Source organism: Spinacia oleracea, chromosome 3 (assembly GCF_020520425.1).
Source record: "Spinacia oleracea cultivar Varoflay chromosome 3, BTI_SOV_V1, whole genome shotgun sequence".
Taxonomy (NCBI): Eukaryota; Viridiplantae; Streptophyta; class Magnoliopsida; order Caryophyllales; family Amaranthaceae; genus Spinacia; species Spinacia oleracea.
Window position 1 is genome coordinate 95,050,714 of NC_079489.1, and position 25,602 is coordinate 95,076,315.

A 25,602-nucleotide genomic window follows, 5' to 3' on the forward strand; every position below is an offset into this window, starting at 1 on the left:
GATTCCGGCAATATTTCCATTTCCGATAATATTTCCCGATACGTACCATGTTTCCGTTTCCGGCAACATCTACGACTTGGATAATATTTATATTTCCGATACGATCCATGTTTCCGTTTCCGGCAATATCATCGTTTCCGGAGTATTCATTTCTTGCCTTTGACGATTTCAGCTCCCACTGAAACCAAGATCCGTCGATTCCGAATATCCATAGATGGAGTATTTAATGCCATTAAATACTTGATCCGTTTACGTACTATTTGTGTGACCCTACGGGTTCAGTCAAGAGTAAGCTGTGGATTAATATCATTAATTCCACTTGAACTGAAGCGGCCTCTAGCTAGGCATTCAGCTCACTTGATCTCACTGAATTATTAACTTGTTAATTAATACTGAACCGCATTTATTAGACTTAACATAGAATGCATAGTTGGACCAAGGGCATTATTTCCTTCAGTCTCCCACTTGTCCTTAGGGACAAGTGTGCATTTCCTAATTCCTTCGTCGCTCGATGCTTGCTCTTGAACATAAGGTAAGAGTTGTCATCCTTATTATGTCCAGAGGTGTTCCTCGGTTTCAGAGTTCAACTGATCAAATAAACAGATAATCATAGCCTATGATTCATCCGAGCACGGCCATGCATTTCACAGTTTCTAGCTCTCCGAGTGGCCTTGTACAACTTTTAAGCATCTCATCCCGATTTATGGGAGGACAATCCCAGTCTTGTGATCTTGAGACTAGACTTCGTTTGATAGGTGATTACCTGAGCGTTGCCTTTATAGCCTCCTTTTACGGTGCGACGGTTGGTCAACGTCAAAGCAACCAGTTCTCAAACAAGTAATCTCAAATCACTCAGGTATTGAGGATTTAGTATCTAATAATTTTAATGAAATTTACTTATGACAGATTTTCATCTCTTACAGTAAAGTTTCATAGGTCTTGTCCGATACTAGTCTTCCCAAAGTAAGTATCTATGCAAATGATTATGAAATTGCCATGTCCACATAGTTCAAGAAACAGAACTACTAGTCATCTTGCATTCTAATCGTCTAACGTTTTCTATGCGTCCAATTTTATAGAAAACTCCGACTAGGGACCACTTTCAACCTTTGACATTCAAGTTCACTTGATAGACATTTCTTAGTCACAGGACTGGTCCTGACAGTCTATCTTGAATATATCGTCAAATTGAAGGGACTCATCATTTAATAAACCACAAATTAAATGGAAAAATGAATTCTTTTCATTTATTGTGAATGATTAACCAATAATGTTTTACAAAGATTTAAACTCTAAAACTTTAAAACATTAAACAGAGACATCAAAGCCATTCTCCAATATGCTTGATTCCCATAGCTGCAGTGTGCGAGTTGTGCTTCGCCTGCGGCAGAGGTTTAGTTAATGGATCTGATATGTTGTCATTAGTACCAATTTTGCTTATCTCGACTTCTTTTCTTTCAACGAACTCTCGTAGAAGGTGAAATCTACGAAGTACATGCTTGACTCTCTGGTGGTGTCTAGGCTCCTTTGCCTGTGCAATAGCTCCGTTATTATCACAATACAGGGCTATTGGTCCTTTAATGGAGGGGACTACACCGAGTTCACCTATGAACTTCCTTAGCCATATAGCTTCCTTTGCTGCTTCATGTGCAGCAATGTACTCCGCTTCAGTTGTAGAATCCGCAATGGTGCTTTGCTTAGCACTTTTCCAGCTTACTGCTCCTCCGTTGAGGCAGAAGACAAACCCAGACTGTGATCTGAAATCATCTTTGTCGGTTTGGAAACTTGCGTCCGTATAGCCTTTAACAATTAATTCATCATCTCCACCATAGACCAGGAAGTCATATTTGTGCCTTTTCAAGTACTTCGGAATGTTCTTGGCAGCAGTCCAATGCGCCTCTCCTGGGTCTGACTGGTATCTGCTCATAGCACTGAGTGCGTACGCAACATCCGGGCGTGTACATATCATAGCATACATTATTGAACCAATCAATGATGCATATGGAATCCCATTTATTCGTCTACGCTCATCAAGTGTTTTTTTTGGGCACTGAGGCTTGCTTAGAGTCATTCCATGAGACATGGGTAGGTAGCCTCGCTTGGAGTCCGCCATCTTGAACCTATCAAGCACCTTATTGATATAAGTTCTTTGACTAAGTCCAATCATCTTTTTAGATCTATCTCTGTAAATCTTGATGCCCAATATGTACTGTGCTTCTCCAAGATCTTTCATCGAAAAACATTTCCCAAGCCAAATCTTGACAGAGTTCAACAAAGGAATGTCATTTCCGATAAGTAATATGTCGTCGACATATAATACTAGGAAAGCAATTTTGCTCCCACTGACCTTCTTGTATACACAAGATTCGTCCGCGTTCTTGATGAAACCAAAGTCACTGACTGCTTCATCAAAACGTATATTCCAGCTCCTGGATGCCTGCTTCAATCCGTAGATTGACTTCTTTAGCTTGCATACCTTTTTAGCATTCTTTGGATCCTCAAAACCTTCAGGCTGTGTCATAAACACAGTTTATGTTAAAACGCCGTTTAAGAAAGCAGTTTTGACATCCATCTGCCATATTTCGTAATTGTAATATGCAGCGATTGCTAACATTATCCGAATAGACTTTAGCATTGCAACTGGTGAAAAGGTTTCATCATAATCCACACCGTGGACTTGCCTGTAACCTTTTGCAACCAATCTAGCTTTGAAAACTTCAAGTTTGAAAACCCATTTGCTTCCAATGGCTTGGTAGCCATCTGGCAAATCGACCAAATCCCATACTTGGTTTTCAGACATGGAGTCTAATTCAGATTGCATGGCTTCTTGCCATTTCTTGGAGCTAGGGCTCGTCATAGCTTGTTTGTAAGTCGCAGGTTCATCACTTTCAAGTAATAGAACGTCATAGCTCTCGTTCGTCAAAATACCTAAGTACCTTTCCGGTTGAGATCTATATCTTTGCGATCTACGCGGGGTAATATTTCTAGATTGACCATGATTCTCACCAGATTCTTCTAAAGATCTCTGAGTTTCATCCTGAATGTCATCTTGAGCATTCTCTAGAGTTTGTTGTTCGACTCGAATTTCTTCGAGGTCTACTTTTCTCCCACTTGTCATTTTGGAAATGTGATCTTTCTCCAAAAAGACACCATCTCGAGCAACAAACACCTTGTTCTCAGATGTATTGTAGAAGTAATACCCCTTTGTTTTCTTTGGATAGCCCACAAGGATACATTTGTCAGATTTTGGATGAAGTTTGTCTGAAATTAATCGTTTGACGTATACTTCACATCCCCAAATCTTAAGAAAAGACACATTTGGAGGCTTTCCAAACCATAATTCGTATGGAGTCTTTTCGACAGCTTTAGACGGAGCTCTATTTATAGTGAGTGCAGCTGTATTTAGTGCATGTCCCCAAAATTCTAATGGAAGTTCGGCCTGACCCATCATTGACCTAACCATGTCTAGCAAGGTTCTGTTCCTCCGTTCCGACACACCGTTCCATTGTGGTGTTCCAGGAGGAGTCAATTCTGATAGAATTCCACATTCTTTCAGATGGTCATCAAATTCATAGCTCAGATATTCACCGCCTCTATCAGATCGCAGTGCCTTAATCTTCTTGCCTAATTGATTCTCTACTTCACTCTGAAATTCCTTGAATTTGTCAAAGGATTCAGACTTATGCTTCATTAGGTAGACATAACCATATCTACTGAAGTCATCAGTGAAAGTGATAAAGTAGCTGAAACCACCTCTAGCATTTGTACTCATTGGTCCACATACATCTGTATGGATTAAACCCAATAGTTCATTTGCTCTTTCTCCAACTTTAGAGAAAGGTTGCTTTGTCATTTTGCCAAGTAAACATGATTCGCATTTACCATAATCCTCTAAGTCAAATGGTTCTAGAATTCCTTCCTTTTGAAGTCTTTCTAAGCGTTTCAAGTTTATATGGCCTAATCGACAATGCCACAGATAGGTGAGATCTGAATCATCCTTTTTGGCCTTTTTGGTATTTATGTTATATACTTGTTTGTCGTGATCTAATAAATAAAGTCCATTGACTAATCTAGCAGATCCATAAAACATCTCTTTAAAATAAAACGAACAACTATTGTCTTTTATTAAAAAGGAAAATCCCTTAGCATCTAGGCAAGAAACTGAAATGATGTTTTTAGTAAGACTTGGAACATGGAAACGATCTTCCAGTTCCAAAACTAGCCCGGAGGGCAACGACAAATAGTAAGTTCCTACAGCTAATGCAGCAATCCGTGCTCCATTTCCCACTCGTAGGTCGACTTCACCCTTGCTTAACTTTCTACTTCTTCTTAGTCCCTGTGGATTGGAACATAAGTGTGAGCCACAACCTGTATCTAATACCCAAGAAGTTGAATTAGCAAGTATACAGTCCATAACGAAAATACCTGAAGATGGAACGACTGTTCCGTTCTTCTGATCTTCCTTTAGCTTCAAGCAATCTCTCTTCCAATGCCCCTTCTTCTTGCAGTAGAAGCATTCGGATTTAGAAGTGGGTTGACTGACCTTCCTCTTTACAGATTTGGCGCCAGTTTGCTTAGTTGGGCTGGCCTTGTTGCCACCTTTCTTAGCATTCCTCTTCTTTCCAGATTTCTTGAACTTGCCCCCACGCACCATAAGCACATCCTGCTTATCACTTTTGAGCGTCTTTTCAGCGGTCTTCAGCATACCGTGAAGCTCAGTGAGCGTTTTGTCCAGACTATTCATACTGTAGTTCAGTTTAAACTGATCATACCCGCTATGAAGAGAATGGAGGATGGTGTCTATAGCCATTTCCTGAGAAAATTCCTGATCCAGCCGACTCATATTCTCAATGAGTCCAATCATTTTGAGAACATGTGGACTTACGGGCTCGCCTTTCTTAAGCTTGGTCTCAAGAATTTGCCTATGAGTCTCGAATCTTTCGACTCGAGCCAGATCTTGGAACATGTTCTTCAACTCACTGATGATTGTGAAAGCATCTGAGTTGATGAACGTTTTCTGCAGATCCGCACTCATGGTGGCGAGCATTAGACATTTCACATCCTTGTTGGCATCAATCCAACGATTGAGGGCTGCCTGAGTGACCCCGTCGCCTGCGGCTTCGGGCATCGCCTCATCTAGGACATACTCCTTTTCTTCCTACATAAGAACTATTTGCAAGTTCCTTTGCCAGTCAAGAAAGTTTTTCCCGTTCAACTTCTCCTTTTCGAGAATTGATCGAATGTTGAATGAATTTTTGTTTGCCATATTAAAAACTACAATTGAAAAGAATAAACAAATAAATAAACATTCACAGTTTCTCTTAATAAACTTAAATTCTAGCATACATGCATAATTCAATGTTTATTAAGCATTTTATTCAAGTTATGTGTTCCGGCAGGTGTGAATAAAATGATTCCAAGATCCTAAAATCATTGAAGAACTAAGCACAGTTTGTCGACTTAATCCTAAAACATCTTAGGTAAGCAAAAGCCTTTAGCTAATAGTCTAGAAACTATTCTTGGTTGATAGGTACGTCTAAGAACTTATTAGGTAAACCTATCGATTTTGCCACGACATAAAAGGACTCCTTACTTATATCGTTGAGTTTCACCAAAACTAACATGTACTCACAATTATTTGTGTACCTTGCCCCTTTAGGACCAATAAGTAACACCTCGCTGAGCGAAAACTATTACTAGATTGATGTAAAGGATATCCAAGCAAGTGTATATATTGGCATGGCACCTTTTAACTCAATTTTTAAGTTTGGAACTTAAGGCTCTTACTATGTTGGTTAGATTTTAAGTGAACTAAAATCCTTAATCATGCAACATAATCAAGCCACAATCTTATGCATAATTAAGACATATTTAAAGCAATAAATAACTTAAAGCATGCATAAGATAAATGTGATCTAGTATGGCCCGACTTCATCTTGAAGCTTTTACTTCCAAGTCCGTCTTGAAAATCTCCGTGGGAGGCACCATTTTCTTCAAATAGGATAAGCTATAATTAAAACTAATTACAACTATTTGATGGTACGCAGACCATATTTGAATTTAAAAAAAACAACTTTGGTACTTTAGACCAATTACATTCAAATTAATGGTACGCAGACCATATTTTCTATCCTATTTGGGCCATACTAGTCACTTCATAACCTGCAAAACAGTACATATACAATATATACCATTCACCCATTCATTATCATGAATGGCCCACATAGCTGGTTAGTAAAACACACTATGCATCACATAAACATTTGCAGCAATTAATCAAGGGCACCAATAATCTACCAATTATTCAGTCCTTATTAATTCTAATCAAGTTGTTTTAACCTTAAGGATTCGTAGACCTAATCAAGAGTTTATGACTAAAAAGGCGCTCCCACTTAAACCAATAAATTCATATGCTTTACTAATTTTAAACATAAAATGTATTTCAAGTCTAACCGGAAACATACAAATTTAATTAAAATTTAAAGCTCATACAAATTTATAATTGAATCCAAAAATTTTAATTTGATTTCAGTCGTGTTTAAATTAATTCATGATTTTAATTTTAGTAAAATAATTAGAATAAATAAAATTTATTATAATTACAATATTCAAAATTAAAATCCAAGAAAATAATTTAAATTATTAATTTTAAAATTAATTAAAATTACGTAAACTGGAAATTTCAAATTAAACATTCAAAACGATCTAATCGTAATGCAAACACCCTACGCATCGCACGCCCATGGGCCACACGCACACAGCCATCGCTGGCCATGTGCGCGCAGCCCATGCGCTCGTCGCATAGCTGCTGCATCTTCTCATCGCAAGCCATCGCACAAGTGGTGCTCGCTGCGCGCGCGCCAGCGCTCGATGCACGCGAGCCATCGCTCGCTGTGCGCGAGCAATTGCTCGCTTGCTGCCCACACGCGACTGCCGTGCCTTGCCTTCGCCCATGCCCATTCGTCCATAGCTCGTGGCCCACGACACAAGGCAGGGCTGCTGCCTTGTGCTCGTGCACCATGCCCCTGCTCATTGCATTCGTGCCGCACGTGCGACGAGCTCCCTTGCTCGTCGTCGCATGCCCGCACTATACAACACCCCTTAAGGGTAACACGTAGCGTCCATTGCTTTGTGCGTGCAAGTTATATGAACGAATCGCATAAAAATTTAAAATTTATATTTAAAATTAATGACAAATTAATAAATTAATATTAATTTCATAATTTTAGAGCGAAAAATCGAAAATTTATTATTCAATTGATTTCCGATTATCATGGATTCAGGCCTAGGTCATAAAAATTTAAAATTTATCATAAATTTACAATTTTTATGGTGGTTTTTAATCATAGGTTTCTAATTAAATTTATAATTAATTATGAAAATCAAATTAATTCTAAATTATTCTAATTTTCAACAAATTAATCATAATTACAAATTAGATTGCATAATTAACAAGGCTAGGCATTCAAACTTGTTAAACATATACAGTAGGTCAATCAAAAATTCAAGATTTATCAACAAGAATCGCAAATATTTAATTTAACATCTTAAATTTACGAAATTTTTCATTCGAAAAACTAAAACCTTCGAAAAGTCATAGTTAGGCTTCGAATTTTAGAATGCCTTTTACATGCGGAATTGACACAAAAATCACTCGATTTGGATGAGTAACGAAGAAACTGCCGAAAAACTGCGTACGTATAATTAAATAAACGCAATTTGCAATTAATTAACAATTACGAAAATTAATCACCCCTTTTAATTCTTGCAAATTTGTAATATTTAACCATGTTCATGCAATTTAGATTATGAAAATAATAAGAGCTTCGTGATACCACTGTTAGGTTATGATACATATGACAATTCATAAATCATGCGGAAACAACCATTAAGCCAGGAATACATATTATTTACACATAATCATATAGCATAATTTAGATGCATACTCTTTGTTGCGTGCCTTCCCTAGCTGCGCCCGAACCGAACAAGAACAAGTCTTTAGGACTCCAAGTGTCGTCCCTCCGTAGATAGTCCACAGCACGTCCGGATCCGCCTTAAGATTGACCAACTAGAATCGCCCCTAAGGTACTATAAATTTTCGGCACTTTTGAGCAAGATGTGTGACTGAATTTTTCTCTCAAAACTGACTTTAAATACTTGAATAACTCGTTTTAAATTGTGAACCCAGGCCACATATTTATAGGGGTATGGAAAGAGAATTGGAATCCTATTAGGATACGAATTAATTAAATTAGAATTATAATAAAACTCTTATTTAATTAATTTATCAAATAGAATTGGGAATTTAATCATTAAACGAATTCTGCACGTTTTAGGTTTCGTATGCGAACACAAACACTTACGCGAGCATGACCCGCAAGCGTGCAGGCCATGCCCGCGCACAGCCCACACGGCCGCACGGCCCACGCGAGCTACAAGCCCACGCGAGCTGCAGCAATGCTCGCAGCCCACTTCTCGCAGCTGCGCGCGCTGTGCGCGCTGCCACGGCCTGCTGGGCCTGGCCTTGCGCTGGGCCTGGCGTGGCCTTGGCTGTTCGTGTGGCGCGCTTGGCTTGCTGGGCGATGGCCTGGCTTCGTGCTGGGCCCTCGTCCGGCAAGCCTCGTCCGATGCTTATTCGTACGATACGCTTCCGATTAAATTCCCGATTCCGGAATATATTTCCGATACGAACAATATTTAATATTTTCAATTCCGGAATTAATTTCCGTTTCGAACAAATATTTAATATTTCCGTTTCCGGAATTATTTTCCGATTCCAATAATATTTCCGATTCTGACAATATTTCCGTTTCCGGCAATATTTCCTATTCCGGCAATATTTCCATTTCCGATAATATTTCCCGATACGTACCATGTTTCCGTTTCCGGCAACATCTACGACTTGGATAATATTTATATTTCCGATACGATCCATATTTCCGTTTCCGGCAATATCATCGTTTCCGGAGTATTCATTTCTTGCCTGTGACGATTTCAGCTCCACCTGAAACCAAGATCCATCGATTCCGAATATCCATAGATGGAGTATTTAATGCCATTAAATACTTGATCCGTTTACGTACTATTTGTGTGACCCTACGGGTTCAGTCAAGAGTAAGCTGTGGATTAATATCATTAATTCCACTTGAACTGAAGCGGCCTCTAGCTAGGCATTCAGCTCACTTGATCTCACTGAATTATTAACTTGTTAATTAATACTGAACCGCATTTATTAGACTTAACATAGAATGCATACTTGGACCAAGGGCATTATTTCCTTCAGTTTCAACACAATCCACACCGTGAATTTGCTTGTAACCTTTAGCAACTAATATAGCTTTGTGTGTGAACACAATTTCATGTTTGATGGTTTTTATCCTTAAACTTGCAACCAATAGGTGTGAAAATATTCTTGCAAATCAACAAAATTTCAATTTTGTCATCAAAACATCGAGTATGTTTTATGGCCTCTAACCATTTAAAACATTTGAGTCTATATATGGCCTCTAACCATTTTAGGGAATCTGGGTTTCGTCATAGCTTTCTTACTGGTCACAAACTCATTAATCTACATGATAATAGTTTGACTGCAAGTTGTAGGTTTCTTCACTATCTAATAGAAGAATCGCATAGCTTTAGTGACCTGAACTCCATGTTTCTGCACTATCTAATAGAAGAATCTCATAGTTTCAGTGACTTGAAATCTATGCCTACTTGGGTATAGAACATCAAACAATAGAATATCAATAGCCACTTGAAAGTTCTTTGAATATTCTGTTCTCCTTGAAGCACTTGTAAAGTCTTCTAAGAGATGTCTATTCTTTAAAAGCCACTTCTAAAGTCCTTAAAGAATACGTGTTCGGATTTTCCAAAGAACTTCGAAAAGCCTCCGGAATGTCCGTTTATGTTTGTTGTTCGCCTCGAAGACTTTCGAGGTCTATTTTCTCCCACTTGTCATTATGGAAACGAATCTTCAAAAGGACATTATTTCGAGCAAACAAAAATTATGTTCTCAAAAATTCGTGGTAGAAACAATACCCTTGTGTCTCATTTGAATAAATCACAATGAAACGTATATCTATACTTGGGCCTTAGTTTGTTGAATAACAAACACTAAGCTCCCACTGAGTTTAGGAACTCTCTAGATATATGATGAAAAGATATTATGAAATTACTTTTCAATAGCTTTGACGAATTTTGGTTTAGTTTGGTGGTAGTTGAGCATTTTGTTTTTAGAAATTATAGGAAAAGCCTTTATGATCCATCATTCATCGAATCAAGTACTAATCGACTTCGATCATTCCAATTTAGATATGCCATATCTTATGGAGCTAGATTGTGAATTTTACTACACACAATCATTGATGATCATTTTGGTCTCAAGTAATCATTAACATGATCTATCCTAGATCTTTATGATTTCTTGCCAAGTGGATTTCATACTTCTGAATCTTTGAACTAGCCAAACAGATTCAAACTTATATCACTTCGAGTAAATGAACCAATATTCACTCAAATCTAGGTGAAATAATAAAGTCATAAAATATCTTTCTTTAGCTTTGAATTCTATTGTCTAGGCGTTCTAACAATAGTTCATATCTTTTGTTACTTTCAACAAGTAAGACTAGCTTGTCTTGAATTGATCTAGAAATCAATCAACTTTCAAAAGTCCATTAAAATAGAGCTTATGAATGTTAACTTGTTGATATGGTCTAAGCAACAATGCCAAAGATTAGTGGAACTCAAATCAAGGGGTTGATTTGAACCTAGTAAAGTTTTTATTCTTAAAGAGTTGTTTGTTTTAATCAAGTATATTGACTCAACCCGTAAATGACCATTTCATTCAAATAAACAAACAAACATTGTTTTTGTTTTTCTTGAATGTGAGTCCTTCTGTGTTTGAAGCAGAAATTTAGGTATGCTGATTATGGAACAAAATAGCCATTAAGTTCCAGCCTTGAAAGGACTTTAAAACAAACCAGATGACCCTACAACTAATGTAGCATTTCCATGCTTCATTTCCCACTTGTAGGCCATTAGTGTATCCTAGCTTCCATTGTTTGAGTCATTACCGAAGTAAGAACCTCAAGCGGTATATGATACCAAGGAAGTTTGATTGCTAGGTCACTTTTCTTTAAACATAAACTTACAGGTAGAAACGGAATTGTAAATTCCTTTCATCTGTTCCTTTGTTTTCCTATTTCTTGTACCCTTTCTTATAGCCTTAAGAATTGAATTCTCTAGTGTTGACTTTTATACTTTGTTTAGACATGTCCAACGTCACTCCAACAAAGTTCTTACCATTTATGTTGAATATTCAGTTTCAACTAGATGATCTTACCAGAAGCTTCTAAAGTTCTCTAAGCATCGATCTATTCGAATGTCTAGGGACTAGACTCATTCAAGAATTAAATGGACAAAGATATTAGGTTGTTAACTATTGGTAAAACTGAGCGTTTTAAACTCAATGCTTTATGATCTCAAAACTACGGTGTATTTTGAATTCACAAGCACCAATTGGTTTGCCATTCGATTTTGATATTCGAAAACAACCATAAAAGTCGATATAAGAAACGTACATTTTAAATTGCTCACTTTCTCTCATTTCCGTGAATCGTTCTTGGATTCACTACCAATCGAGGAAATTTACTGTTACCTTTCTAAAAGGATTTACTGCAGTGCAAGATATTTAATTATAAACAATAATTAAAACATACATTGAAGCATGCAAAGTATAAACATTTATCATGAATAATAACTTGAAAATTAAAGCAATCATGCAATTCAAACAAGTTATTAGCATTTTATTCGAATTTATGTGTTCCGGCAGGTGTGAATAAAATGATTCCAAGACCCTAAAATCCATTGAAGAATTAAGCACATTATGTATTTAGACTCAATTCTAAAATCTTTTAGGTAAGCAAAAGCCTTTTGCTAATAGTCTATAAACTACTCTTGGTTGATAGGTACGTCTAAGAACTTATCGATTTTGCCACGACATAAAAGGACTCCTTACTTATATCGTTGAGTTTCACCAAAACTAACATGTACTCACAATTATTTGTGTACCTTGCTCCTTTAGGACCAATAAGTAACACCTCACTGAGCGAAAACTATTACTATATTGATGTAAAGGATATCCAAGCAAGTGTTTATTTTGGCATGGCACCTTTTAACTCAATTTTTCAGTTTGGAACTTAAGGCTCTTACTATGTTGGTTAGATTTTAAGTGAACTAAAATCCTTAATCATGCAACATAATCAAGCTTCGATCTCATGCACATTTAAGACATATTTAAAAGAAATAAATAACATAAAACATGCATAAGATAAATGTGATCTAGTATGGCCCGACTTCATCTTGAAGCTTCAACTTCAAAGTCCGTCTCGAAAATGGTAACTTCGTCTTGAATTTCACCATGGGAGGCGCCATTTTCTTCAAATAGGATAAGCTATAATTAAACTAATTACAACTATTTGATGGTACGCAGACCATATTTGAATTGAAAAATAATTTTTTTACTTTAGACCAATTACATTCAAATTGATGGTACGCAGAACATATTTTCTATCCTATTTGGGCCATACTAGTCACTTCATAACATGCAAAACAGTACATATACAATATATACCATTCACCCATTCATTATCATGAATGGCCCACATAGCTGGTTAGTAAAACACGTTATGCATCACATAAATATTTGAAGCAATTAATTAAGGGCACCAATAATCTACCCATTATTCAGTCCTTATTAATTCTAATCAAGTTGTTTATCCTTAAAGGATTTGTAGACCTAATCAAGAGTTTATGACTAAAAATGCTCCCACTTAAACCAATAAATTCATATGCTTTACTAATTTTAAACATAAAAATGTATTTCTAGTCTAACCGGAAACATACAAATTTAATTAAAATTTAAAGCTCATATAAATTTATAATCGAATCAATTAATTTAATTTATTTCAGTTTGATTTAAACGAATTTAAATTAATTCAAGATTTAATTTAAGTAAAATAATTAGGATAAAATGTTTTTTACCACCTAAAAAAATCGAAAAATTGTTTTTTACCACCTAAAAAACTAAAACTTTTAGTTTACCACCTAAAAAAAATTTAAAAATTGTTTTTTACCACCTGAAAAATGGAATAGTAGATTAAAATGTTATGTAGGGGGTCACAATAACGACAATACTTCTAATATGTTCTATTCTTCCACGATTTCATGTATTTAACTCTATTTTCATCCCCCGTTTCCTTATTTTCCATTAATTTACATAAATTTTCACCACCATTAATTCACAAAATTGACAAAATTTAATGGAAGTAAAGAGTGAAAGGTGAAAGAGTTAAAGAAAATCACACAAGGAATGTATAAAATTGGAAGGAAATTGAATTAGGTAGCCATATATAAAGGTTTCATCTATTTTTTTGTTTTTTAGGTGGTGAAAAACAAGTTTTAATTATTTTTTAGGTGGTAAAATACAAGTTTTAATTTTTTAGGTGGTAAAAAACAATTTTTCGATTTTTGTAGGTGGTAAAAAACAATTTGTCCAAATAATTAGTATAAATAAAATTTATAATAATTATAATATTAAAAATTAAATTCCAAGAAAACAATTTAAATTACGAATTTTAAAATTAATTAAAATCGTTTCCGAACTGAAAATTAAAAAATTAAATTCAAAGCGCATCAATCGGGTCAAGACGAGGCCATGGGCTTGCGCCCATGCCCCGTCGAGTCCACGAGGCAGCATCGCCCCTCACCAGTGATCGCACAACAAGGCACGAGAAGCTGCCACGCGCAAACGCAGCAAGCCGAGCCACGCTTGCGCGCAGCATCGCTCGCTGCTTCGTAGCGCAGCAGTTGCTTGGCGAGGCTTGGCGAGGCAGCGCTCGTGCTGCGAGGCACTGCTCGCTGTCCGCGCGCACGCCTGCCTTCTCGCTCGCCTTGCTTCTTCGCCCATCCGCCCATGCTTCATCGCAGCACTCGACGCAAGGCAGGGTAGTTGCCTTGTGCTCGCGTGCTACATAGCGTTCATTGCTTTGTGCGTGCAAGTTTTATGAGCGAATTGCATAAAAATTAAAACTTTTATTTCCAAAATTAATGATGAATTAATAAATCATATTAATTTCATAATTTTAGGGCGAAAAATCGAAAATTTATTAATCAATTAATTTCCGATTCATATGGATTCAAATCTAGGTCATAAAAATTTAAAAATTAACACAAATTAACAATTTTTATGGTGGTTTTTAATCATTGGTACCTAATTAAATTATTAATTAATTATGAAAATCAAATTAATTCTAAATTATTCGAATTTCAACAAATTAATCATAATTACAAATTAGGTTGTATAATTAACAAGGCTAGGCATTCAAACTTGTTAAACATATACTGTAGGTCAATCAAAAATTCAAGATTTATCAACAAGAATCGCAAATATTTAATTTAACATCTTAAATTTACAAACTTTTGCGTTCGAAAAACTAAAACCTCCGAAAACTCATAGTTAGGCTTCGAATTTGGGAATTCTGGATTCGGCCGAAAATTACTATTTTTGTCAAAATATTAGAATGCCTTTTGCATGCGGAATTGACACAAAAATCACTCGATTTGGATGAGTAACGAAGAAACTGCCGAAAAACTGCGTACATATAATTAAATAAACGCAATTTGCAATTAATTAACAATTACGAAAATTAATCACCCCTTTTAATTCTTTGCAAATTTGTAAAATTTAACCATGTTTATGCAATTTAGATTATGAAAATAATAAGAGGCTCTTAATACCACTGTTGGGTTATGATTCATATGACAAAACATAAATCATACGGAAAAACCATAAAGCCAGGAAAACATATTTTTTACACATAATCATTTAGCATAGTTTAGATGCATACACTTTGTTGCGTGCCCTCCCTAGCTGCGCCCGAACCGAACAAGAACAAGTCTTTAGGACTCCAAATGTCGTCCCTCCGTAGATAGTCCACAGCACGTCCGGATCCGCCTTAAGCTTGACCAACTAGAATCGCCCTTAAGGTTGCTTAGGAATTTCGGCTATAATGGTGCAAGTGTATGGCTGATTTTTCTTCAAAATCTTACCTTTAGAATACTTCAATTGTGTCTATAAATTATGAACCTAGGTACCTATTTATAGAGGTATGGAAAAGGAACTGGAATCCTATTAGGGTACGAATTAATTAAACTAGAATCCTAATAGAACTCTTATTTAATTAATTTATCCTTTTAGGATACGGAATTTAATCATATGTCGAAACCTGATAGCTTTAGGATTCGTATAGCACACAAACACATACACGCACGCACAGCAGCCCACGAGGGGCGCCATGCGCGCGCGTAGCCCGCGAGCTCGCAGCCCATTGCCACGAGGCCCACACGCTGCCGCATCCTTGGCGCGCGCTGGGCCTGCCTTGCGGTGGGCCTGGCGCAGCCTTGGCTGGTGCGTTGTGGCGCGCTGGCTTGCTGGGCGATGGCCCGGCTTCGTGCTGGGCCTTCGTCTGGCAGGCCTCGTCCGATGCTAATTCGTACGATACGCTTCCGATTAATTTCCCGATTCCGGAATTTATTTCCGATACGAACAATATTTAATATTTCCGATTCCGGAATTAATTTCCATTTCGAACAAATATTTAATATTTCCGTTTCCGGAATTATTTTCCGATTCCGATAATATTTCCGATTCTGACAATATTTCCGTTTCCGGCAATATTTCCGATTCCGGTAATATTTCCATTTCCGATAATATTTTCCGATACGTACCATGTTTCCGTTTCCGGCAAAATCTACGACTTGGATAATATTTATATTTCCGATGCGATCCATATTTCCGTTTCCGGCAATATCATCGTTTCCAGAGTATTCATTTCTTGCTTGTGACGATCTCAGCTCCCACTGAAACCAAGATCCGTCGATTCCGAATATCCATAGATGGAGTATTTAATGCCATTAAATACTTGATCCATTTACGTACTATTTGTGTGACCCTACGGATTCAGTCAAGAGTAAGCTGTGGATTTATATCATTAATTCCACTTGAACTGAAGCGGCCTCTAGCTAGGCATTCAGCTCACTTGATCTCACTGAATTATTAACTTGTTAATTAATACTGAACCGCATTTATTAGACTTAATATTATATGCATACTTGGACCAAGGGCACTATTTCCTTCAGAGTGTCGCCACAAGATTCAATCCTTTTAGCAAAGGCGAGATGAGTCACTCTTCGAAGCTTGGGATCGTTTTAAGGAGTACCAAAGGGAATGCCCTCACCATGGGATCCATAAATGGTTGTTGCTTCAAACATTCTACTTGGGGTTGAGTCCAAGTTCAAAGACAAGTCTTGATGCGGGCGCGGGAGGTCCTATCATGAACAAAACTGAGGACCAAATAGAGGAAATCATTGAGGATGTAGTTCAAAACTATCAATCTTGGCATGTAGGCACAAGGAATTATGATGGGAAAGGTAGGAGTGAGATGGTAAGGGTTCGGTGTACGCCATAGAGCAAGCACGGATGATAAAGAAGCTTACCTCGCGATTAGAGAAGCTCGAAAACACACCAAGCCAACCGCCATCACCATCTACAATTCCACCTGCTTCGGCCACTCTTCTCAATAAGGGGAAGAGCAAGGTTATTTCTTATGATACAATGCGTCCGAGCACCTCCTTTTGCGAAAATTGCCAAGACTATAGTCCTTCCCCCAATGCATCCCCCTTAGTTCATAACTTGTCTTTTGTGGATTATGGTCCTTCTTATGAAGGCGATTTTGATATAGAGTATGCTAATGCCTTAAATGAGAGGTCTAGGAATGATAACCCTAACAATCCAAATTTTTCTAGGCAACCTAGAGGGCCCTCTATGTATGGTTCCCACCAAGGCTATAGCCAAGGAAGTGGGTATGATAGCCAAAATCGAGGTGGCTATAGAGCTCAAGGCTACCAAAGCCAAGCGCCCTATGGTAAACCTCAAGGTTTAGGCAATCAAGGCCAATACAACCAAGGGAGTTATAATCCCAACCATCAAGGTGGAGGGGGTTATAACTACCCCTATGGGAAATTTACGGGTGCCTCAAGCGGGGGTTATCATTTGAACTTGGGAGGTCCTTATGGTGCATCTCAACTACCACCTCCCGGATTCAATGGACCAAGGACCTTAGGCAATCAATTTCAACCAAACCCTAGTGGTTCTAGCTTTGCACCCCTACCACTCCCGCCTCTCAAGTCCAATCTTGAGGCTCTCATGGAGTCGTTTGTGGGGGCGCAAGCCAAGAAGAATGTTGAGTTTGAGGATGGATTCAAGCAATCCAATACTCATTTGAAAATAATTGAGACCCAACTAGCACAACTTGCTAGCACTATCAAAGAGCAACAAGTGCATACAAGTCTCCCACCCTAAGGTCAACCTCCTAAGCAAATGTATGCAATTGTGACAAGGAGTGGGAAGACTTTAGATGATAGTGCTACGCATGTTGAGGCTCCTTGCTCAAGGGGTGAGAGTTCTATGGGAAATGAGTCCTCGGACCGTGATGTTGCGGAAGAGAAGTCTCATGTCGACGACATGAGTGATGGTGATAAGTCGAAGGAGACTCATCTTCCTCCTCTCCCAATTCCTCCTCCCCCCTACCCTCAAAGATTTTCCGGTAAAAATCTTGATGAGCAATTTCATAAGTTTTGGGAAACCATTAGCAAGCTATAAGTGTCATTGCCTTTCACCAAGGCGCTCAAGCAAATGCCACATTATTCTCGGTTCATGAGAGACATTTTGAGCGGCAAAAGGACTTGTAGCACTTATGAAACCGTGCACCTAACGGAGCATTGTAGTGCTTTGATCTCAAGTGATTTTCCCCCAAAGCTCAAGGATCCCGGGAGCTTCTCGATTCCTTGTAGCATCCAAGAGCTTAAGTTTGATAACGCTCTATGTGATTTGGGGGCAAGTGTAAGTATTTTGCCGTTCAAAATCTATAAGAAACTTAGACTTGGCGATCTCACCCCTACCCCTATGTCCTTGCAATTAGCCGATTGCTCGGTTATGTTTCCATTGGGTAGAGTTGATGATGTTCCCCTAGTGATGGGGAAGTTGACTTTTCTTGTTGACTTCATCGTCTTGGATATCGATGAGGATGCCCATACCCCTATTATTCTAGGGAGGCCATTCTTGGCTACGGCGGGTGCTCTCATCGATGTTCAAGGTGGCCTTATCACCTTGAAGGCGGGAGATGCAAGGTTATTTTCAAGCTTGCAATTGATGAACATTGTTGCTCTAAGATGAGAAGTTGCATGAAGGTTGACACCCTTGCTTATGTTGAGCACAATCATTCTTGTGCTAATGCTTCTAACAATCCTTGTGTTTTTAAGTGTGATTTTGAGATTGATAGGAAAGTGAAGAAGGATATGCACGTGAGCTCCTTTGTGCTAGGCGATTCTTATGATGATGTCATCACCATTCCCGACACATTCGGGATGGACCTTGATGATGTGGGGTCACTCACTCCGGCATGTGATGGTAAGAGGTATATGAGCAAGAAGTCTAAGAAAGGCAATCCTGTGCCTAGGAGGACTTGGTTTGGTCCCCACTCAATAAGTGGTGGTTTGGGTAAGTTGTTTGTGCCCAAAGAGGCTAACAAGTGCATGTTGACTAGTAATGACCCAAGGTTGGTTGTCAAGCTAATGACGTTAAACGAGCGCTACCGGGAGGCAACCCGTGTATTGATTCCCTCTCTTGTCCCCCCCATGAGCTTTGGGGGGATTCGTCAAGCTAATGACGTTAAACGAGTGCTCCCGGGAGGCACCCCATGACTTCTATGCATGATTTTGGTATTGCTTCGTTGTTGTGGGTTCATTCTTCCTACCAATGCCTTGTCCGTCAATATTTTGGTGAGTTTGTTCGGTTTTTATCGGTTCTTTGCTGGAATTGCTCCCACGACATCTCCGGTAACATCCTTCTAACTCTATTGCATTCTTTGGGACGGGCATATTGCATATGGGGCATTTGGTTGGATGGGTAGCTGTGCCCCTCCTTGTTTAGTTTTAGGCCTTGAGGACATGGCCTAATTCTAGCTTGGGGGAAATTTTGTTGTGTAGTTGCCTATTTGTGATGCTCATGTCTTGAAACCATACCATTATGTGCACTGGTATATATTACTTTCTTTGTTTTTAGTTTGATTTAGTTCGATTTTAGTTTCTTTTCTTTTCGTTTGTTTTGATTGTTCCCTTTTGTTCTCCTTTTTGGTGTGTTTTCTTATTTTCTTCCTTTTCTTTCTTTTTCTTTTTTTTTCCCTTTCCTTTTGTCAAAGCAAGTTTTTCTAGGTTTTCTTACGCAAGATTCTTGATTTGGGCAAATAAAATTGGAATTTGTAGGTTAGAATGCTTTTATTCCTAATTGGTAGACGTTTGCACGGTTTTCAATGTCTTGGGTCGAATCTAGGATTTGGTGTTAAGAAAGTTGGTTGAACTTTGGGTAGCATGCATCTTGAACCCTTGGCTTGTGGTAAGACGGTGTCAGTCTCTCTAGTGACTTGAAACCGGAGAGAGTGGTATTTGCTCCCATGTGAGGTTCATGTTCAAATTAGCCCAAACACATATACATATATTGAGTGGCATGGATCCTTAGCATTGACTTTCTTACTTCCCGAATTTGACTATTTCCTTCACGAGACCGCGACTGAACTACTTTAGGGGACGATAGAGGCATTTCTTTCGGTGACTATTTTTCTTTTTAGTTTAGGAATCTAATTTCTATTTTTCATATATTTTTATTTGCATTTGCCCCCTTGCTAGCCATTTGAGCCTTTCCCCTTCATTTCTTATGAACACATTACAAGCCTAATAGCCTTTGTTTTATTTTCACCCTTAGAAGTGATAGTGAAGCTTTGAGTTATGATGCTTGTTGGTTTTGAATGAATATGCAAAGTTGAGGAATGATTGTTATTGGTATGAATGGCAAAGTTTGGGAAGTATGTTGTATATAGTGAATAAATAAGCAAAAGCAAAAGTTTTGAAAAAGCCAAAAATAGAGAAAAACAAGGCAATGAGAAAAGTTTCATTTGAAACACAAAAAAAGGAGAAAATCAAATCAAGAAAAGTGCAAAAGAGTTGTAGTTTAGAATAGTTGTTGAATAAGCTTGGGGGTACCCCAAAAAAGTGGTATGAGTTTGTATTGGGTTCGTTTTGCTTGAGTTGAGTTCTATCATTGCGCTTCACTTTAGGTATGAGCACCAAATTACCAAATTTGTTCCACACCTTACCCCTAGCCTACGTTACATCCTAAAAGTCCTCTTGACCCTTTTAAGTTGAGTCATTGTCGGTGGAGGGAGGATTTGGTCAAGTTTATGGAATGGGATTGTCATGCTAAGATGTCGGGTAGCCTATCTTATTTTCTCTGGTGCCTTCGCGGTGTCTCGAGACGCTACTCTCAAGGGTGGAAAAGATCTAGAGATTTGACGTGGTATCCTCGGTTGAAGGGGAATTGACTAGTGTTCACCCTTAGTTTGCTTTGCTTGGCATTCGAATCTATCACTCGACTTAGGACATTGGTTAGCGTGCATTTGTTTATTTGGTTAGTAATGTTAGCATTCTCTCATACCTGTTCCATAAAAAAGGCCCATTTCTTGAGTTTCGTAGTTTCATTTTTCATTTTTTCGTTTTCTTTCTTTTCTATTTTCTTTTCCTTTCTTTCTTTTTCTTTTCTTTATTTTTCTTTTCTTTTCTTTTCTTTTCTTGTTTTGTTTTTCATTTTAGGTCTTGCCTTGATTCAAATTTTTGGAAGAGTTATGGGTGATACTCTTTGGAAACCCTTGCGAGATCCCACTCGCCCTCATGAGCGATTTTGGGGTTTAAAGAGCTTGTTGCATGCGCTTAAATGCAACCGTGATTCCTACGAAAGTGAGTTAGTGTGCATTCTAGTAGTTATTATTTTCATAGTTTTAGATTTTGAATAATGGTTCATTCTCTCCTATTTCATGCTTGGTTTGCTAGGGACTAGCAAACGCTTAGCTTGGGGGAGTTTGATGAGCGGCATTTATGTCGCTCTAGGCCTAGGATTTTATAGAATTTTATTATGCATTTTTTTAGTTTTGTATAGTTTTGTTGCATTTTTATCCCCTTATTCCATCTATGAACTTTTCAGGTATAAATGTTGGAAATGATGGAAAAGACTAGAGAATTGCTCGAACTGAGCCCGTGCGATCGCACAGAATTTCTGTGTGTTCGCACGGGTTAGCAAAGTGGTCTCCAAAGTCAAGCAGGCTCGTGCGCTCGTTCCCCAGGAGTGTTAGCTCGCACGAAATCGAAAAAATTATGCAGGAACTATTTGGGATTTCGTGCGATCGCACAGAGAAGAGCCTGCTCGCACAAATTTTTGGTGGGCTCCCACTGATTTTCCGTCCGAGCACATGAAGATTTCTGAGAATTTGGCTAAGTCAGGCCTGTGCGATCGCACGGGTTGTGAGCACGATCGCACGGATCGAAGAAGAAAAATCGTCGCTGAACACGTTCGCATGGAATCAGGGCCCGCTCGCACTGATGCGATCGCAGCTGGGTATGCTCGTTTGCACGGCTGCGCGGGGTCCCCTTTTCGAGTTTAAACTTCTGATTTTTAGGGGTTTGTATAAATAGAATTTTCATTATTTTTATAAGAAGGGAAGTTAATTTCAGAAATAGAATTTAGGAAGTTTTAGAAGGTTTGCTCTTCAAGCTAGTGTTCCAGAGAGAGAAACTCATTGATTTCAAGCTTCAAATCTGTAATTTCTTCAACTCTTCTCTCTTTCTTGCAATTTAATTCAAGTTCTTAGTATTTTGTTCATGCTAATTTGTCATAGTTCTTTGATTGTTCTTCAACTTCTTGAACTTCTTTTGCTTTGATTTTAATTCTCCATTCTCTAGTTGTTGATTTTAGTTTGGAATTGAATTCTTGATTCTCTCCTCTTATTCTTTCAATTTCATGCTTGCTAGCTTAGTGTAGACACCTACTTTTGTCCCCATTCCCGCAAGGAAAAGGTTCGATGATGAAAGCATAAAAACTCCACTTGACAACCCATCTCCTATAAAATAAACGAATCTCGATTCCCTATTTCATTTCACCCGAAACCTGCTATTTATGGAAACCTGCTAAAAATAGTAACTGCCGTAAAAGGTAGCTTCTAAAAGTGGCAAGTCATAAAAGATAGAAACCTGTCAGAATTAGGTGTTGCATTCCAACATAAATCCTAAATGAGATAGAAAACTGCGAGAATCCTATTCCTAATAGGATTCGGAAGTAAGAGTTACGTATTAGTTTAAATCCTAACGAGCCTAGAGTTCGTAACGGGCCCAGACGCATTCCGTCACAAATTGATACGCGTTAAAAGACTCAAATTAATCTCAAACTCTACGGATTTTAGAATCCGAATCTGACTAAACAAAAAACTGCCCAGACCCTATTTTCAACGCCTGGCTCTGGGCGCCGAAATCTTCGGCGCCCAGGCCTGGGCGCTGAAAATACCTGGGTACGTTTCTTTTCCTAATTCTTTGCGGATTAGCACTCTGCAATTCTATCTTTCCACGAACTCTTCCCTATAAATAGGCCCCTAGTTTCGACGTGAAACAACACACAACAACACATAATATGCTCTGAGTATTGACTCTAAACCCCTTAGCCTAAGCCTCTCGCTGCGAAACTGTTCACGCGTTCTGTCGCAATCGATCCATAAATCGAACATAACGTATCCTGTCCCATAATCGAGATTCGTTAAAAAGGAGAAATAGCAAAGTCAAAGTGGTTAGTTTTCTGAGAACCGTGACGCACCTCTCAAGGGTGCGTCGTAATGTGTCCCTTTTCGATGATTTAACTGCTTTCCTCGCCCTTTTTATGAACTGTTAAACTAACCTAATATGATTGTTCTATCAGGCCTAACAAATATAATATTTTTGGGAAATCGGATTATCATGCTAGGTCCCTTAATGTTATTTAAATCAGATAATCACGATCGAATTAGTATTATATGTTGCATATTGTTAAAATCAACTCAGATTAGTTTAATAGTTAACGCATGTCCCTTCAATTATTTATGCTGAGCTAGTAAGGATATCCTGCCTCTGGAGTTATCGACGAGCGAATTACTCCTCTCGGTAGTTACAGTCCCCCGAACCCTCAATCTCTACCTTGCGGGTGTATATTGAGAGATCCCCACACCAGGGATCACAAGGGAACCTACGGCCGTCGTGGTCAAACATAATTGCACTCCCTCTATGTCACGATAACCGGGTTTTGTCAGTTTTTCTCATTGTCGTTAAAAACTGAATGGCTACTCCTATATTACTAGTCAATTGAGTGTATACTCACAGGAAATCCAATTACACTTGATTGAATAAAAAGAATCGTCACACCCACGAGGGACAGGTCACGCATTAGCCTCGCGCTTTTTCGACCCCCTCACAGTGGCGACTCCACTGGGGATAGTGAAGGAAATACTCGTGCTTGTAGGTAATCAAAATAGCCGAAGGGTGAAACGATCCTACCCCGCGTTTATTTCCCCATCAAGTTTGGACGACCTGAAAATCAGCATATTAATGTGAACGGGCAGAACATCATAACGAATCTCGGCTCCCTCGGGAGTTGGGACTAAGGATACCTTTTTTCGCCAATAGGGGGGTGCATATGCCGCGCATGTTTCCCACTCGGTACTTGTGCAGGTAGTACACCTATCCCGAACCCAATCGCTCGCTCATTAGGTCCCTCTCGCCTGCATGCCCCCTTGGCTTGCACTTGCGGGTTGGCCTCTTGAGCGAAATACGTCTGTTGAAGACAGTACCTCGACCGGGGCATGTGTTGGATCTACGATAGAAGCGGTACCAAGCCAGGCGCAAATACTACCCATAGAAGCCTATCATAAACTACGTGGCATATTTAATTTTCAAATCCATGTTTGTATTGTAGTTATGTGTAGCGAAATATGTGATTGTGTGTGATAAACTATCTTAGAAAACCAATGACCTTAAAAATTGCCCAAATATTCATAGACTAATTTGCCAAAGAGTTATACCGAAACACGTGTTCCGCAAACCCGAATGATCGCCACAAAATAAGCGACACTCGAGATGGCCTGTAACGAATCCCACAAACGCTGTTACGCGTAAAGGACGTTATTAGGCAAGCACGCAAATCGAAGTCGCATAAACAGAGAACAGAAAACGAGTACCAGTCAGGGACGCATTTTTAGCGCCCCTGGCTGGGCGCCAATATTTCTCGCGCCCACAGCTGGGCGCTGAAGTTGCTACCTGGCCTTTTGGTCAGGCACATCAGCCTCGGTGCCAACGCATGAAGAAAATGCGTAGCAAAAAAAAACAACTTTTCGTAAAAACAATTGCTACGAGGGCGTATGAAAAAGCACTCGATTCTAAAAGCGACTTGTAAAAAAATAAATAACTCTTTGTGTCATTGTTAGGCCGACGACGATGTTCGGCACCAAATCCGAGCATGCTAATTAAACCTTGAATGTCACATGGGCAAAGTATTCAAAAAATAAATGTTCGAATAAATTCTTCAAAAAAATAATAAATGTTCAAATAAATCCGAGTCTAGACTAGGCTATGACAAAATACAATCCAAATCCTAAGTCTTAGTTGTCTTATCCATAGAATCGGTCCTAATGCTTGGTGTCGTTCTGAAAGTTAAAAGGTTAAACCATATTGAGTCTCCCCTCCCAACATTTAAATCAATAAGCACGCATATGTAATTGTCATCCCTTGCTAAGAATCCACGGCCTCAATACTCTCTCACCAATAAAAAGAATATAATATAGTATTTGCAAAATGGAAACAGTCACATTCTGGAAATCATCCCCCATAGTTGCACAACCCCAAAGTGAACCTAAGGTGTCAATACCATGGGCAAGAAAAATTAATGGCCTCAAGGCTTATAATCACATTGGGTCACGACTATCATAGTCCTCTCGAGTCACTCGCTCCTTGAAATACTACTAAGTACGGACTAAAAGATTTTCCATGAATGCAGCATGACCAACCATGAAAATACCCAAATCGGCATACCATAAGGCTACCATTAGGGTAAAGCAATACACACTAAGAGAGAAGCCGCACTAATGATTCTAGTCTTGCATAAATCAAAATTCGATCTCCCCAACTAACTACCTTGCCAACATTAAGCAAAATGGCGCATGAAAAATAAACACCCAAGGGTTAAAATCTAAAGTGTCAACCAACGAAAGTTATGGTCCAATTAGCCTAAGTCTGAGAGTCGCTTGGTCAAGTATTATAGGCTTACGCCATGTCATTATTTTGAGTCTAGGCCACCTCCTTGTATTCATACACGGGTTATAATCAGAAAGATTAATGAAAGTTTGAGTCTAAATCACAACTTCCAATTAAATCCCAGAAACTGGAATCTCAAAGAAACAAAAAATTACTTTCGATGTAATTCTTTCGTTAAAATTCAATAAGGTAAAAACAACATTTTGAATCTACGCTATTTGCATATTTTAAGAAACGACTAAATACGCTTGCAAAGTAAGACAATTTAAAGGTCCACCCTAGGCCTGCTAAAATTAAAGGTCCACTATAGGCCTACCAAACGAGGCTCACTCA

The 25,602-nt window shown here is 38.6% G+C and overlaps 1 protein-coding gene and 1 pseudogene across 1 annotated transcript; one reads left to right on the forward strand and one right to left on the reverse strand.

Annotated features, from left to right (window-relative positions):
- Nucleotides 1-16,202: 16,202 nt before the first annotated feature.
- Nucleotides 16,203-16,303, reverse strand: LOC130471050 (uncharacterized; annotated as a pseudogene).
- A 1,449-nt stretch (nucleotides 16,304-17,752) lies between these two features.
- LOC130469897 (uncharacterized) lies at nucleotides 17,753-18,292 on the forward strand. The gene has a single exon (XM_056839415.1). The coding sequence runs from the start codon at nucleotides 17,753-17,755 to the stop codon at nucleotides 18,290-18,292; it is 540 nt and encodes a 179-aa protein (XP_056695393.1).
- The last annotated feature ends 7,310 nt before the right edge of the window (nucleotides 18,293-25,602 follow it).

What these genes read in the sequence shown, in the direction of transcription:
- LOC130469897 (XM_056839415.1), top strand. Translation starts at nt 17,753, where the DNA reads ATGCCACATTATTCTCGGTTCATGAGAGACATTTTGAGCGGCAAAAGG.